Source organism: Porites lutea, chromosome 2, assembly GCF_958299795.1.
Source record: "Porites lutea chromosome 2, jaPorLute2.1, whole genome shotgun sequence".
Taxonomy (NCBI): Eukaryota; Metazoa; Cnidaria; class Anthozoa; order Scleractinia; family Poritidae; genus Porites; species Porites lutea.
In genome coordinates, this window is record NC_133202.1 from 26429937 (window position 1) to 26446707 (window position 16771).

Here is a 16771-nt window from a genome sequence, read left to right on the forward strand (position 1 = left end):
GCCTTTCTCGCGTGAAGTGATTTATGGCGCGCGCTCGCGTTTTGCTCGCTCTACCATCCCTGAGGAAAAATGGGGGACTACTCGTAGTCTGGTAGTTTTGGTCTGGAGAAAAAAAAATCAAAATGGGTGGCTAACAGACACATTTTATGCCTGTGAAAGAGACAAGGAAATTTCCTGGATTGATAACGGTGCATTTACAGCAGTTAAAAGGGACAAAGTGATCTAAACTAGGTACATAGACCTTATCCCCTTTAGTTCTTCCCCCTCCCCTCCTCCCCCAGGAACGTAGACCACACAAACTAATGGATACTATTTTTCTTCTTTTTTTCCTTCGACAGTCTTTTTATTTCTCTTCTATCTCCGAAAGCGCACAAATGATTTAGCTTTAGACTGAACTTTAAGAGGCCAGTTCCTTCTAAATATAACGGTGTTACTGTTAATGTAATCACACAATTGTTTTATAAATCGGCACTGATTATTTCAAAACTAGGCTACCTAATGAATTTGCTTTCTATAAGTACTTCAGATTAAACAAGGATTATCATAAACTCGAAAATTGGAAGTCGCATCAAAACCTTCATATAGCAACACGAGAAAAAAATAACAAATAAACCCACAAAAATAACAAAGACTTTGACCACTTTGACTGCCAATTCTTGTTTTCGCTGAGCTAGCGCTCGCAAAGTGCCTCTTTGTCCTCTATTCACCCAAGGAAAGCTTTCTTGAGGGACCTCACATCCAAGAAACATGCACAAAGGTTCCCAGCCTTGTTTCACGTTGTACACCAAGAGCCGCTGCTTTGGAATGACGGTCTGCACTCGTTCATTGTACTCGTGATATTTTTTCCTGAACAAAACAGTAGACTCTGTTTGTAAGCTGCCAACCGCTGCAACATTCGTGCAATCTAACAATGCATAATATTTACGGTGAGACCAGTTCCTCATCAACCACCTAACCAAGAATCCAGCATTTAAATACATATCCACATCATTTTCTCTGACTTGGCTTCTCAGCCAGACATCCTTGCTGTCTCGTACATTTAGAATAACCTTGGCGTCTGGAAAAGCCTGTAAGATTTCTTCATACCAAAAACCCGCTGGATGATCGGTGACAGCATCAACATCTTATGGAAGCGAAGTCAGGAGTTTTACCTTTCAAGTAGATATCAAGCCATTCATCGACATGGATCGTTACGTGTTCTTTCCAATCGTAGACTTTAAAACCCAGTATCTCTAAAGCCTTTGCCATGGACTGTAGTTCCTGTTTTTGATAGTCCCGCACATATAATTTTCATGCTTGAAAGGTTACCTGTTAAAACGGAACGAATGATTTATTATCTTAAATGCAAAGAAGATCATCGCTGATAAAGACGCAAAGTTTTGCAGCTGCGAAAAGAAAAACTTGAAACTGAAATTCAGGCTTGCAGGAATTCGAGCGCTATCACCAACTGAACTCTAGGGAACTAACTAACTGGGAGCTGGTCATGATTCAACTGATTCGCAATATACCCCGGAAAGATTAAAATTAGATAATGAGTGTATGACATTTATACATTCATCTCTCTTTCTTTTTTTTTTTCTTTTGGATCGGCTAAACTTAATTATAGAAACGATCTTCTGGCGAAAAGTCTAGTAAGAGGCCGGGTCTGGATAGGGTTAACTGACAACTGACAAATGGCGAAAAATTTTAATTGACAACTAACAAATCGTCTAAAATTTAACCGACAACTAACATTTGCCTCGGGTTTTACTGTCAACTGACAAAGCACCTGATTGTCCCTTATTTTCTACAAATCCGTTTTGAAGGCCTTTTTATAGTATTCTTCCACTCTTTCCGTCAGGCAATGTGATCGAATGTACCTTTATATGGATAATCTTAGCAGCAGGACGCTTCAATTTCAAATTTCCTTAATGATCTACCGTAAAACCCATTACGTGTCATGGATCATCCGTTGGAAATGGCTTCTGATCTTAAATTTACGCTCCTCTGAGAACGCGCCGGCATACACGTTGGCTTCTAATGAAGGCTTTATAAAAGCAATTGTAAATTTTCTCCCAGATGATTCAGATACGGTCTTTCTTCGCCTTTTTCATGATCTACGTCCCAATATTCTAAAGGTATAAATTTTGATTGGCTTAATGGCTGGAAATGTTGGACCTTGGCCAGCAAAACGTTTGTGTGGACGAGAGTAACACAAGACTAGAGAAATGGAGGGCCACTTGAAATGCTTTCAATAGCAAAACCGATAAAAATTAAGGTACTATTGCATCAGTTTTCGGTTTTAAAGGAGCTGTGTCACGAAATTCAGCCAAAAAATGCAAAATTGCAAAATGCCCGTTGAATTAAGAGGTACATAAAAATAACTGCTTAAAACTTTAAAGGAAGGTCAAAATAACATAACGGAAACAACAGATGCCACGGATGGGCAAAACCGCTGAAGAAGATTGAAACGGATTGAAATTAGGGTTTTTGAAAACTGTTCAGCCTAACAGTTTTTCAAACTTGATCCCTGCTGGTTGCAACTTCAAAAATAATACTCAGGAGACATATTTGTTTGTCCTGGATTTCTGATTTTGCCATTTACCTGTAATTTCTTTGCTTACTTTAAGTTCCATACCGATTGAGCGAGAGTAATTGGCAAAATTAAACAAAATCAACTGGACTGCTGTGACACAGCCCCTTTAATGTTTAATTTACATTATATATATGTTCCCTTTTACAGTGTTCTTAACAGACCGCGGCATTGCAGCATTGCCGCACTTTTTCGGGAAATGCCGCACTATAATTAGCCCAAGGGGTCCCAAGGGCGCAAAGAAGGAAAACAAACAAAGAAAAACAAGACGCTGTGAAAACTTTCTTTCCGGCATGCTTTTTACCTTGTACGAGTCGTTCGCGTCGCTTGGCCTGTTTACGTTCGCACGTATTGCGTGCCTATTGCAACTTTGAATCAAAACAAGCGACCTCGATTACTCTATTTGGGCGACGCCCAAGTAAAAGGAAACGTACGTAAACATTAATTGGTTATGGCGTCTTTAGAAAACACCCCTCAGCGGCGTCCATAAAATAAAACGATTTCTGCCCATGCTCATGTGTGAAATGATCCATTCTGAAGCTCCGCCATCTTGAATGATGTACTCATACACTGTGACCCGCTTTTCTCACTCGTGACCTCCTTTTAGCGTCTTAATGGGTCCTGTGGATCCCAGTGTAGAAAACCCTGGTAAGAACACTGCTTTTTAGCTAAATTTCGGATCAAAAATGAACAAATAAGTTTCATAATTAATTATTAATAATCATTGAACTGACAACTGATAAAAGGCCGAAAATTTAACTGACAAATGACAAATGGCCTGCAAATGGCCAACATTTTAACCCATCCAGACCCTCTAGTAAGATCGAAACTTCTATAAGGTGAAAAATGCTTAATAAACTCCTTCTGTTTTGTCGGCACTTGCATCACACTTTCTAAGTTTTGAAATTTCGAAGAACAATTCGTTTAACTTGACCTCTCAGTGTAGCCTGTGCCAGGCTCTCAGATAGTATAGTGGGAACGTATTAAAACGAGCAAAGCGAAAATAAGACGGGCAGTCTCTCCCCAGCCCCCGCGCGTTTTTCGCATTTCTTATTACTGAACGACTTTTCACAACCATCTCGGAGCCTGCAACAGGCTACTCTCAGTGTGAAACAAGCGGCTAAAGTCACATTTGTTCAGTGACAATGTAGAACCTTCCAGAGCATAACCTACCCAACAGAGGAAAAAACTTACTGCCCCCTTGTATTGCTATAAACTAGAGCCAAAAAAACGGATGCTCTCACAGGGTAACGAATTCGAAGACATAAATTTCCACACATCGCACAAGGAGTTAGCGTCGCGTGCAATTCTCACGCGAGAAACTTGAGAATGATTGTAGCTAAGTGAAGTGTTAACAGTTTTGACAGCCGAATCCAGACGTGACAAAAATGGGCGGAAGAGGGTCGTTAAAGAAATGCTAACAGGCTCTCTCTCCCATTTTTCCCGCTGCCATGGCCCCCTTTCCCAAGTCGTGCCCGTCTTATTTTCGCTTTGCTCGTTTTAATACGTTCCCACTGTACTATCTGAGAGCCTGGCACAGGCTACACACCGATCTTCGTGACAATCAATCTTGTTTTAATTATCTCTATAAAGGTTGCTTTTGGCGTTGGAAATTGCGCATTGCAAAGCTATTGTTTGGTGGTCGCTTAAGCAAATCACTGCGGTGGGTTTAGTGTGTAAAAACGCCCATGCAATTTTCATTTCAAAATACCCAGTGCAATATTTATCAAATTGCGTAAATCTTTATCCATCCACTAGATAGTCATTTATTCGGTGGATAGGGCTAAAAAACTTTGCAAAACGTGCTCCAAGCCAGTGACGTGGGGCAGCCAGCCATTTTTTTCATTTTAACCCCAAGTAAGTCCTTGAGGTCCCTGGGGATGGGCGACAGATGCAAAACCAGATTAAGGGCCTGTTTACATGGAAGTAGGGTTATGTAGCGGGTTACCCCAGCTATCATGTAAACGTGATCAAATTAAAATGAGAGATTATATGGACAGGCGGGTTACCCCATCTAAGCAGGTTACTTCACCTCCCCCACCTCCATGTAAACAGGCCCTAACGTACGCCGACTAATAAACAATCAAATATTACCATCAAGGGCCTGTTTACATGGAGGCGGGGGTCTGCGGAACCCCACAGTAGGTGCGGTAACATGTGGCGGGTCACCCCACTTATCATGCAAACCTGATCAAATTAAAATAAGCGATTTTATGGACAGGCTGGTTACCCCACCTAAGTGGGTTACCTCACCTACTAGGGTCCCCCACCTTTTTTTTTTTTTTAACTCATTAAGATAATACTTTTAAAAAAAACCTTATAGAAGGACATTTGTGAGTAGGAAGTACGTCAGTACAGAATTTAATGGTTGCCGAATTTCTGTAATCGTCAATCGTTTTTTTTTTGATAAGCTAGCCGTTGATTCATTCGTTTGCACAGGGAAACTTGCTTGTTTGTGGACTGAGTCTTATTCCCCCAGGTAGGCTTGTACGTCCGAAATATTGGGGAGCCTCAGGTCGCTTTAGTCTTTGCTTTGTTATTGCGTTCGACGTTAGGAGAACGCAACCTAAACTGAACGGTTGGTTAAACTACCACAAATACGTCATAGACTCCACGGGCAAGGTGCGCGCGCATCTAAAAGCATCAGAATGCGCGCGAATGTTTTTTCTTCCACGAGCACAATCTCGACCCCAGAGCTCTTCTGCGCATGACGTCCAGGGAGGAAGAGCTCTTGGGAACCCTGGAACAAGACTGTCTCTGATTGGTTTTAGCAAAAAACAATAAAAGCGTTTCTGTTTAGTCCATTCAAGTCTACACGAGAGCGGGTGAACGTGCGGCGTGTCTGGCGTGATAGCGGGTTTTTCCTAGTAATGTTGAAGTAAACACGCCCGGTCGATTCTTGATTTAAGCGATTCCAAAGCAACGTTTGCACGACTAATTAGGCAGAAATAACTAGATCCCCAGTCAGCTGCTTGTCAGGTCTGTTCTACTCGGTAAGTTTAAACTCAATCCTTTTTGGAAGTAAGTGCAACGTTTTTTGAAATTTCGTAGATCTAATTCAACGAAGCTTGATCAAGAACTTGTTTACTGCTTCTGACGCGTACAGAAAGTGCGTTATTCTACCTACAAATTATAAGCGAATATGGCATGTGTTATCGACCAATGACCAATGTTCGAACGCACTTATTAATCCCTGATTACTTTTAGTTATTAATGTTTATACCTTCTTAGGCTTCTGGTATATGAAAGGGTAGGGACTTCATTAATTAAAGTATAAGAAACGGTGGCCGGGTGAATATTTTATTTCGGTGTGTGAAAAAAAATCTAAAAAGGGCCAAAGACGGTTTTTCTAACAGTGATAGAGACATGGAAACTTCCTGGTTCGGTCACGGTCACTTACGTACAGCAGTTGAAAGGGCAAAGTGTTCCAAACTCGGGTACAGATACCTATTCTCCCTTTCTTCCTTTTCCGAAATGAATGTAGACCGCACGAACTGAGCGCAAAGTAATTGATACTATTTATCACGTTTTTGTTCTCTGACCGTTTTTCTATTTCTGTTTTTCCTCTGTATGTACACAAATGTTTTAGCCCTTTCTTCCTAATATAACGTTGTTATTGTAATCAAACAAATGTTTTATAAATCCGTCCAGCTTATTTCAAAACTCGGCTAGCTAATTAATTTGCCTTCCATGAGTACTTCAGATTTAAGATGGATTGTCATAAACTCAAAAACTCATGTGGAAGTCGAAACAAAACTTCATATAGCAAAATTACAAAAGAAGAACAAATAAACCCATAAAAATGACAAAGACCACTTTGACTGCCGATTCTTGTTTTTGCTGTAATAGCAAATGCTTTTCGTCTTAGGCCAACGAAGCTTGATTAGAAATAAAACGCATACTGCGCGCGGTGACAAACATGAAGCTAAATAAGCGCATAGCTGAAATAGAATTTCATTTACTGACTTAACGTTTCGTATGTCCCAACATAAACCTTCAGAAGTAACCGTACGCTTAAAAATTTGGAAATATATAAAAACAATAATTCACTACAGCTAGTTGCTGGGATTGTAGTGAATTTTACATCGGCAAAACAAAGCTTAGCCGGTATAGGTTACGTGGCCGGGAATCTGAACATTTCAAGGCGTCGTCAAGTAACAATAGCACATCAGCTCTACCCTGGGTAGCAGAGGTAAGACGAGGAGCTTCATCCGGCCGCAGGACGACAAGTCTTCGGCCAACAACCGGAGGCCGCGCATAAAAAGCCTCTGGCACCCAGGGTACATCAGCTCTAGCCTGCGTAGCAGTCGTTGAGAGGGTAGGGGATAGGGAGGAGGGAAACTGGGAGGGGGGTTAGAGAGAGAGAGGGCAAGGGACTCCCTTCCTTTTTCCCCGCTTTCGCGCTTTTCTTCCACCCCCTCCCCTTTTTGCGCCCGCCACACAGGCTAAGTTTGCGTGCTCGTCAAGAGCTGATATAGCTGAGTACGTTAGCAGGCTAATCACTCATTACCTATTTTTTAAATGTATTTTTTGCATCTTGTGTTCGCAAGATTTCCCGCCTTTTTCGATGTGACCGAAATGCCCGAATGTTAGTCACGCGTTTCCTCTTTTTCTCTTCGCCTTTCGCGCGGTTCTTCTCTTGAGGCTACCCAAATATGTTCCCTAAAACGAGGTTCGTAATATCAAGATACTTATTCACAGATTTTTTTATTACTGAGGCAAAGAATATCGTACTTCATCCCGAGGACCTCGTTAAATAGAGGTTCGCGGTTGTACTGTATTTCAGTTACGGCGTAGTGAGAGGATTCCCCCCCCCCCCCCCCGTTCTTCTGTCTAAGCAAACTTAGTTAAAAGTCTTCTTAATGGAAGTATTTTGAAGGCGATTGCTGGCTATCATCGAAGGCGCAAAGACCCGATCAAAAAGCGCAAATAGGAAAGCGAAAATCGAGACAGGTTTTTGTTTTGATTACGTGCACCCTCTCACTGAAGCCGTTTGGATTAAAAAAAAACTTGGTTTTAGTATCATTTGACTTAACTCAAAAAATAACTTCTAAAACTTTTCATTTCATACTTAAACAATGTTTTTTCTCGTTTGCCCCAGCCCACCACCAGCCAAAATGTTTTAGAATTTTTATTTATTTCTTTAAAACGTTTATCGAACTAATCTGGAACTCAGGCGCGGATCTAGGATAAATGCTGATTGATTTCCTAAACGAGCGCCGAAGGTGCAAGTTTCTAGGAGGTTCCTGGAGAATCCTCTCCTGGGAATTGTTTTTGATTTTAACTCCCCATAGTCCCCTTTCCTAGGTTTCTGAGTCATTCAGACAGGATATTGGCAAGTTCCATTCTCCTCAGATGAAGCCTTGCAACTTGGAATGATTAATAACATTTTTCTTCACTAAAAATGTTTATTATGAAAAATCTGACCGATTTCCGTAGAACGATGGAAACCGGTATGGATTCTCGCCTGGAAATGGGCGCTCTGTGATCCAAAATCGGGAAGTAATCTAACGAAGAAAAAAAGAATGTAAGGTTTTAGGTACTGTTCACTTCTATATCAAGGAAAGCAAGCATTTGATGTTGACCAAGATCCAGGGAGTCATGAAGCGATCTGCTATTTTATGTGCCATCAAAGAAAGGATTTTTCTTCTTGATGTGGGCCATGAAAGCATAGGAATACGATCTAATACGTTTTGTTAAAATCAATGCTTAATAACTCCCAAGAAAACTGTTACAGCTATCTTTCTGTCCAAACGGTAAGGAGAAGATCTGTACTGCCCACAGCCTGTAGGAATAGGAATAGAAGTCCTTCCCCAGCCGGATCGTATGTCACTTGAACCCTAGTTTCGTTTCCATATATATAATCGGGGGTGGAAGCGGAATCATTTGAATCTTGATAGTCATGATTCCTGTCCTTTTTACCTCAATTATTCATGATTCCTACAAGAATTTTCTTTCAGATTCATGAAAAAAAGTTCTTTATTTGAGTGTCAGTGCGATTAGCACGAAAGTACTAATTGGGGACAGTATATTAACGTCTCCTACCGGAGACGGGACCCCCATTTAACGTAGTCATCCGAGCCACGCGTTTAAGACCCTGAGTATTGGCCCGGTCCTGGGAATCGAATCCACGACCGCCCGCTCTACATTCAAGCGCTCTACCGACTGAGCTAATCCTGCGGCGGTAATTTTGTCACGAAGCCTTTTGATCAGTGGTAACTTAGTCTCGTTTTGTATAGTTTCTTTGGTGCTCCAACTTCTGCTTCATCCAGACTCGGTATGATCATTGGTTTTGTCTAGAAATGGAGTTCTTTTGTAACTGAACCTTAAGCACCACGCGGCTCGAGAAACAAGCTGACTGCAGTGTTCCAGCCAGAAAATTCTGCTTGAGGGGCCAAAGTGGCCCCCTAACCCATTTTGGGGGGCCAGATTTTTCAAGAAAGGGCCAATGTACTGGCATCTTTCTAATATGCGAAAGAAAAGAAACAGTTGGAAAGTTAAGAAACTCTATTATTGGTCGGCATTATTGAATGTTCGCCGATCTACTGCAAGTATCCACCGCGCTCATTTTAACGACCTACGCTTTGACCCGAATGAATTTTTTTCTTCGAGAAAGAAAGCACAAATGATGTGATTTTTATGTATCTCTTCAACACAATACAGTTCCCTTTTACAGCAAAAACCAACTTCCGACATCAAACTAATAGCAAGACTAACAGACTGTACAACTTTTTCCTTTAAACATTTCTATATTAGAGAAAATTAAAGAAAAACATCACTTCATAAAGACTCCGCGACGGAAGCGGAAGATTGTGTTTAATAAGTTTTTCTATCCTTGGAATTGAATCTTCGTTTACTCTAAATATCAAAGTGAACTGATAAAAGCTCTATTACGAAATGGGAGCTACATACACTGACGCCTAAACTATTTCGCCCAATTTTTTATCACAGCAAACTTCTTTCGCCAGTTTTCCTAATCCGACAAGATTATGGCACAAAGCATCGTATAAGACTTGGTAAGAGGCACCGGATCCACAGTCTCTTTGTTTCCACGACAACAGCATTTTGTACCCCTTCTCTCGACACTGGTGATTTTCTCTATCAAATGCATCCAGCTGTGGTTCATCAATGTCAAGCCGTCGTCCTAGCTGTCTCCATGTCTCGGTAATACGCACTGAGAGTTCTTCCAATACTTTATTGGAGGGAGTACCCATTTTAACTGCAAGGAAAGACGCTCAGAAGTCATTAAGCTTCTAATCACTTTACAGATAAGTCAGTCTCCGCCCTTCCATCTCTATGTAACATTTACCAGGCCATCTTCTCCCGAGCTTCACGAGGTTATGCGGTGCACGTATTTGAACTAAAACTGCAATTTGAACCCGCAGCACTACAAACGTTTGCTGATGTCAAACTGCAGAAGACCCAGAGCTTTGAAATAGATTCAGTTAATTGATACTGTAACATGCAACCTCTCAGGAACAAATACATCCTAATTTCACCTTAAAGCTCTTGTTTAGTAACTTATTCTGGAACCATTACAAATCTAGTAGATAACTTTGTTACGAGATCTACATGTACGATTTCAAATCCTTTTTTCTGCCTTTACAAGTTTCTCTGTTAATTTCTTTGAAACAAAATCTAGTTTAGGCTGGCGAAGACTGGCCATCGAAAGGTTTATTGATGTCATTCAACTGTGTCACATATTTGCATGTCGTGTGAAGATAAAGCCTTAAGAAATCACAGAAACAGCGCGTAAGCAAATTGAGCCTAAACGTATGAGAGGTTCAGGTACAAAATAGTTTTCCAGAAACCGAGCAAAAGAACTATGAAGCTCGATCCATTTAGCCGTCCGACAGTTACTTTTAAGTGACTTTGAACAATTGTTTGCCTTAAAATATCAAAAAGAGTTGGAAAAGCAATCGTTACAATAAGAAACACGTTCTCCCGATCATTGAAAAGAATCGGCTACAAGAATCTTGAATCAATTTGGCATTCATGACCAGGTGTAGGCCGTTGTGGATAGGTGGCCGATAGCTGGACTGTAGTTATTTGCTTGATTAAAACTGTGACATGTGTTTATTTCAGTTCTTGATCAATGCATTGCAATACTCTTAATTAATGCTTGTAGTAGTGAAAGTTAATGATCGCCTTGAGCCGGGTCTCTTAGAAGATATTGTGCGTGATTGATCGTGTTTTTATAATCTATAAAGATCTACCTGCATGGTTTGTGGGTTTCGATCCAAAGCATTGTTGGCATTATCCTTTTGTTTTTTAAAATGATTATCCCTATGTTTAACCGAACCCACATTTTACATACATACAATCATACATACTTCATTGACTTTCCTCACATAGCCTTTTCAAAAACAATCATTTAAATTTAATTTAAAGAGGACAGACGGCAAATTGCTGTTAGTCGAAATATCTAAAAGTACAGAACATTTTAGAAGGAGCCACCCACAACGTAAGCACAGTTACCGGCAAGGTATATAAGTAGGAAAACAACCAAAGAAATGTAATGCATTAAAAAACGAACTAAATACACACGTACTAAACCTACTTTGAGGACGCTAAAAATATTACAGTAATATTTCATCGGAAGTACATCTATTCAAATTGATATATATAAAAACCTACTTAAAAACTCCAGAAAAATATTCACACTAAAATTCAATTGTAAGATAAAATATGGCCTGCGTAGCAAGCGTTTCCGTTTGGTTTCAGAGCAAAGAAAATATTCACACTAAAATTCAATTGTATGATAAAATATGGCCTGCGTAGCAAGCGTTTCCGTTTGGTTTCGGAGCAAAGAAAGACCGAGGAGCGGGATTTTTCGGAAAATGGAACGAGAGTACTCGCACCATTTTTTGCGCGGTCTCTGACTGCCGTTCCTCGTTTTTTGCACCTAAACCGAACGGAAACGCCTGCTACGCAGGCTAGGTAAAACACTTAAGAATCTAATTTTAAGCAAAAAAAAAGTGCTTTGGATCTTTCTTTTTGTTCCTATGGTTCGATGGAAGATTCTTGGTGCAATGGAGCTTTGACAACAAGTTAAGCATTCATGGCGCTAACTCATTAACTCTCACTGCTCTTGTAGCAAGATTCCCAGGCTCTTATAAGATGTAGGAGAGTGCGTCTTCACACCTAATTTCCTCAAGTGTCCCAAGATGATTTGACCAGGGTTAAAGTTGTTGAGTTGCTCAAGAAAGACTAATCCACAATTTCGGAGCTGCCGCGGCAACAGTAGGAAGAAATTTTCACTGTTCATATTTAAAATGACGATAAGTATACAGACGAAATAAAAGTTGTAGAGATATAGAAAAAGTCAAGCATATAACATTTACAACCGACCTTTCACGCACTGTTTCACATCCTCCATGCCGCTCGCAAGTGCCTATGAAATAATGAGCTTAGTTTCAACAATTTTCCATGCAATGAAATAAGGAAAACTCAAACTTAAACCTACAATTACCACAGCAAGCGTAGTGCTTATATTTATTGAATGGAAATTGACGTACTATAATTTAGGAGAACAATTAAGAACAGTCTCTCGAGACTCTCCCCACATTACCGATTCATTTCAAACACATATAGCCTGGTTTCCATATGATCGCTACGACCGCTGAAAAAAAAGTTCAGCGATCGCAGCGATCATATGGAAACCACTCTCCAGCGATCGCAGCGATTGTAGCGACAACGATCGCTGAGATAGACCTCAGTTCTATCTCAGCGATCGTGGCGATAGTAGCGATCACATGGAAACCACTCTCCAGCTAGCTATCGCAGCGACAGCAAAAGTCCCAGGATGTATTGCGTACGCTCACGCTTTTCAAGACGGCTGCCAACACAAACATTGAGAAAGCAAACGACTTGGCACCTTTTATGGAGGAAGTACAAAACACGACTGTCTTTACAACCAATTTTCAAAGGAATATAGAGAGGAGTACAAGAAAATCAACTGCTGAAAAGCAATCGGGGAGAAATTCGATTAAAGTCCTGAACATGAGTTCTCTGTCTTTCCCTTCTTCTTCTATGTTGAAAAACACCCATAATTACAAGAAAACACGCCTCATGTAGAAGTCGACGATTCCCAGCCGCCATGCTGAATTTGAGGAATGGCGCGAACTATGTTGTTGGACCCAGGTCCCCTCGTTCTTCATTCAGCGATCGCAGCGATCATATGGAAACCATCAATCGCTGCGATCGCTGAACCATTTTTGTCAGCGATCGCAGCGATGACAGCGATTGTAGCGATCATATGGAAACCAGGCTTATGAAATGAATGGGCTTGTTGAGCTGCAGAAAGAGAAAACCATTTAAAATTCCTTGACACCCTAACATTCGAAGGCTTTGTAAAGCAAATCAACCGATTCCAGCCACACAAAACTTCCAGCTCTGCATCCTTTTTTCCCGCCTGGCTTCAACCTCTCACAGGAAACTTTTTGTAATTCCCAAACTGGGAAAATGTTGGGGATTTTTCCCATTATTGAGAAATGTTTGGGACAACATTTTCCTCTCATGGGAAATGATTGGTAAAAGTTTGGGTTTATTTTTCCCAATGCTGGGTTCACTTTGGGAAATGAAGCGAAATATTCTTTAAAATACCAATGTTGGGAATCCAATGGGTTTTCTCCCCAGAATATGGGAAAATGATGGGACTATTTTTTCACAAGTTGGGAAATATTTCAACATGTTATTCCCAATTTTGGGAAATGCAAGGGACAAGAAATCCCCACCTTGGGAAAGGGTTGGTTAAAGTTAGGGTTACGTTTTCCCGATGCCGTGTTTAGTTTGGGAAAATATGCAATATAGATTCCAAGATCCCAACATTGGGAAACCAATGGGTTTATTTCCCAAAATATAGGAAAATAATGGGGCTATTTTTCCACAAGTTGGGAAATATTGCAACATGTTATTCCCAATTTTGGAGAATGAAAGGGACAAGAAATCCCCACCTTGGAAAAGGATTTGATTAAATCTAGATTTGTTATTCTTATGACTATTATATTGGGTGGGAAAGTATACAGTAATCTTGTGTTAGCATTACGGTGTAAGGGTTAGGCCAATAATTATATTCTTTTACGGGAAATATTGAATAAATTCCAATCCAAAAACAGAAAAGGATTAAGAATAATATTTTTCATACACATAATGTTTGGTAACAAGTAAATCTTCCCAAATGTTGAGTTTAGTTTTGAAAGAAATGACAGATTGCTCTTGAAATACCAACATACATAATGTACAACTAATGTTTAAAAAGTTTAATTTTATAAACATCATATCTGCTAAGTTTAGAACAAAACAGTTTAAGTTTCGTTGGCTTATTTGAAAACCAAAAGTATGGTAATTCAGTGCACGCACTTGATCGTATGCAGCCGCTTCAATATAATTAACTATAAATGATCCCACTAGGCGCATAACTTTTCTCGATATCAAGGTGTCTTCTGTTGAGAGCTGAAATTTGCCCAATTACTCGAGCCCAATCTGATTAATGAGATTGCTTCGCGTGGAGTTTTCGGCGAACTACATTTTTCGCTGCATCTGTGAATAGGCCCGCTGCCTTTTTTCAAAGGTTCCCTCACCTGGGAGAACAATACAATATTTTCTTCTCACTGCTTTACTCTTCGCGAGCGTCGGCAAAGTGCATTTAACTCTGAAACGGACCACAAGTTAAAGCTTTCAAAGACAGAGAATCTTCTCCATCGTGCCGTCGAATTGCCGCCATGTTTGGTACTTGAACTGGCGTCCAGGCCTTCGCTTAGTGACGCGCGATCACGTGCGGCTTTTGAACCAATAGAAATGTGTACAAGATCAGGTTTTCTTGGTTCAAATCTTTAGGCGGACTTCTGTGCAGTACAACAGTGGTTTGCAAACGGATTGTCTTTATAATGAATGCATCCAAAGATTTTAACGCAAAATATTCACTTGTGAGGTTTGCTTACATTTGTCTTGTTTCAAAATCGTCTTCTATTAAACAATGACTCAGCTGGATCGCGCATTAAAGAGGAAGGTACGTGTGGAAACTCGTGTTTGGTTGCTCCGTTGAGATCGTACGAGGCTAGATCGTCTCTTGTCGGGTGCTATTTGTTCGTTTTTATAGATGAAGTTTCCACCTTGTTTGTTTCTACAGATGACTGTGGTCTTTGCTGCAAATCGTCCACGGAATCCTTTAGAATAATCATATTCTGGCGGAATATTGAAATCGAAGACTTCGATGTATTAGAGGAAATATAAGAATGTTCTGACATGTTCGCTATGTAAAAACTATACAAGAGACTGGTTCATTTATTATAATTATGACTTGACGCTGTTTTTTACCAGGTAGGACTTAGCTATAACTAAATACCATAGTGGTTCTGATATAAGTGTTGCTCTTAACCATGTAAATGAAGTTATTTAAGGGACATTTGATGTGTTCATAAAGGAATTGAGCTGTTTGATATATGCACGGAATAGCCTTCGACAATATGACTCTGCATAACGGCATTGCTCTATGATTGATGAATGAACTTAAGTTAAACAGTTTAATATATTTTTATGATACATTTTTCAATGATATTGTACTTTTTGGACGATATATACATATAAAGAGATACAGATTAAATACCTGTTTAGTAACAATCAACCAGTTTGAATTGACACCTGCATTGTCATCTAAAATAAATGTTACTGTAAACCATTTTAATATTGTCGAACCTTTATTTTGTGTTTTACAACTGGACCAATATTTTTAAAGGCTGCTGGATTGATTACAATGACATTCTGGACCAAAAAAATCCCATAATTCAGGAAATATGTAGGCCAATTTCATCCCACTATTGAAGATCAACTGAGGCAATAAAAACCCATCTTTGGAGTATTACTATCCCAATATATTCCCATACCTCGGGTTTAAATTGGTCCAATACTATCCCTTTAATGGGATAAAAGTGGACCAACTTTATACCACTAATTGGGGATTACCTGGGGCAATAAAAGCCCATGGTTGGGGTATTACTGTTCCAATATAATCCGTACATTGGGTTTCAGATGGCCCAGTATTAACCCACTATTGGGGTTCAACTGGGACAATTGAATCACATTTTTGGGGTTTTTGTGGGTTGGTAAAATCCCATTAATGGGATAAATATGGGACGCGAAAACTCCATTCGTGGGTTAAAGTTGGTACACTAAAATCCCAATTCGCGGGTTTTTATTGGGTTTACTTGAACCCAATATTGGTTTTGGTAGCATTTTCCCAATTTGGGAAATTACAACCAAAACCCAAGAAAACCCCACGAATTTCCTGTTTTTTTCCCAGTTTGGGAATCATCAAAAATTCCCTGTGTCTACTTGTGAAAAACCTTTTCTCGTGGTTAAGTGAAAATGTGATGTGTTAAATGTTCTTGATATCGCGCCCTTTTTCAATAATAAATTATATCAAAAGCCTGGAGAAATACCGTTAACATGTCAGGAAGCAAATATTCATTATAATCGTACAGCTGACTCCCGATATCGATAATTCGAACCTTCAAGGGAAATAGAAAAAAATTCGAGTTATCGGGAGTTCGAATTATCGAGGGTAAAATTACATAGAAAGCGACCTGAAGGGAAATCAGGAAAATTGCTTCGAGTTAGCGGGAGGTTCGAGTTATAGAGGGTTCGAGTTACCGAGAGTCGACTATATTAATTTGTTAAATATAGTAACAAACATACTGCAGTTACCGTGACTGAATTTTCCCGTACTATTTTGACCACTAACCTGAATCCAAGTCTGAGGTATGGCTGGATTCGAAGATAAGTCATTTACACACACAAAGGGCTTGTCGTTGATGTCAACGTAGTGAGTACAGTCTTCATGCGAACATTTTTGTTCTTTGTGCCACAAACAATTTTTGGTTTTTAGACACAATTTACATTGAGCACAAAGTCTCAAGGACACTCTACGCAGCCAGTGACATTCTTGTTTCAGTCGTTCAAGAATCTCTTTTAAAAACCTAAAGGAACAAAGTCTTGTTATTTTCTTCGCTTGCAGGTGTAGTGGGACAGTTTATGCTGTCATATATGAAGTAGATAATACAAAGAAAACCGGTCTGAACCGCTCCGAGGATAACACATGCGTAGCTTCTGTACCAGAATAGATTTACTGTCTCGTAGTGATTAAAGTGTTGTGTTCTCAGTTCTACTCGTATCGAATCCTTCTACAAAAGTGGTGGAGAA

The 16771-nt window shown here is 39.9% G+C and overlaps 1 protein-coding gene and 1 pseudogene across 1 annotated transcript; both read right to left on the minus strand.

Annotated features, from left to right (window-relative positions):
* Positions 1–527: 527 nt before the first annotated feature.
* On the minus strand, positions 528–1294 carry LOC140925925 (uncharacterized; annotated as a pseudogene).
* Positions 1295–9245: 7951 nt separating this feature from the next.
* On the minus strand, positions 9246–16544 carry LOC140926774 (uncharacterized). Its single transcript, XM_073376471.1, has 3 exons — positions 16314–16544; positions 11924–11966; positions 9246–9791 (listed from the first exon to the last, which is right to left on the minus strand). The coding sequence occupies exons 2-3, from the start codon at positions 11949–11951 to the stop codon at positions 9493–9495; spliced, it is 327 nt and encodes a 108-aa protein (XP_073232572.1). The 5' UTR covers positions 11952–11966; positions 16314–16544; the 3' UTR covers positions 9246–9492.
* Positions 16545–16771: the final 227 nt, after the last annotated feature.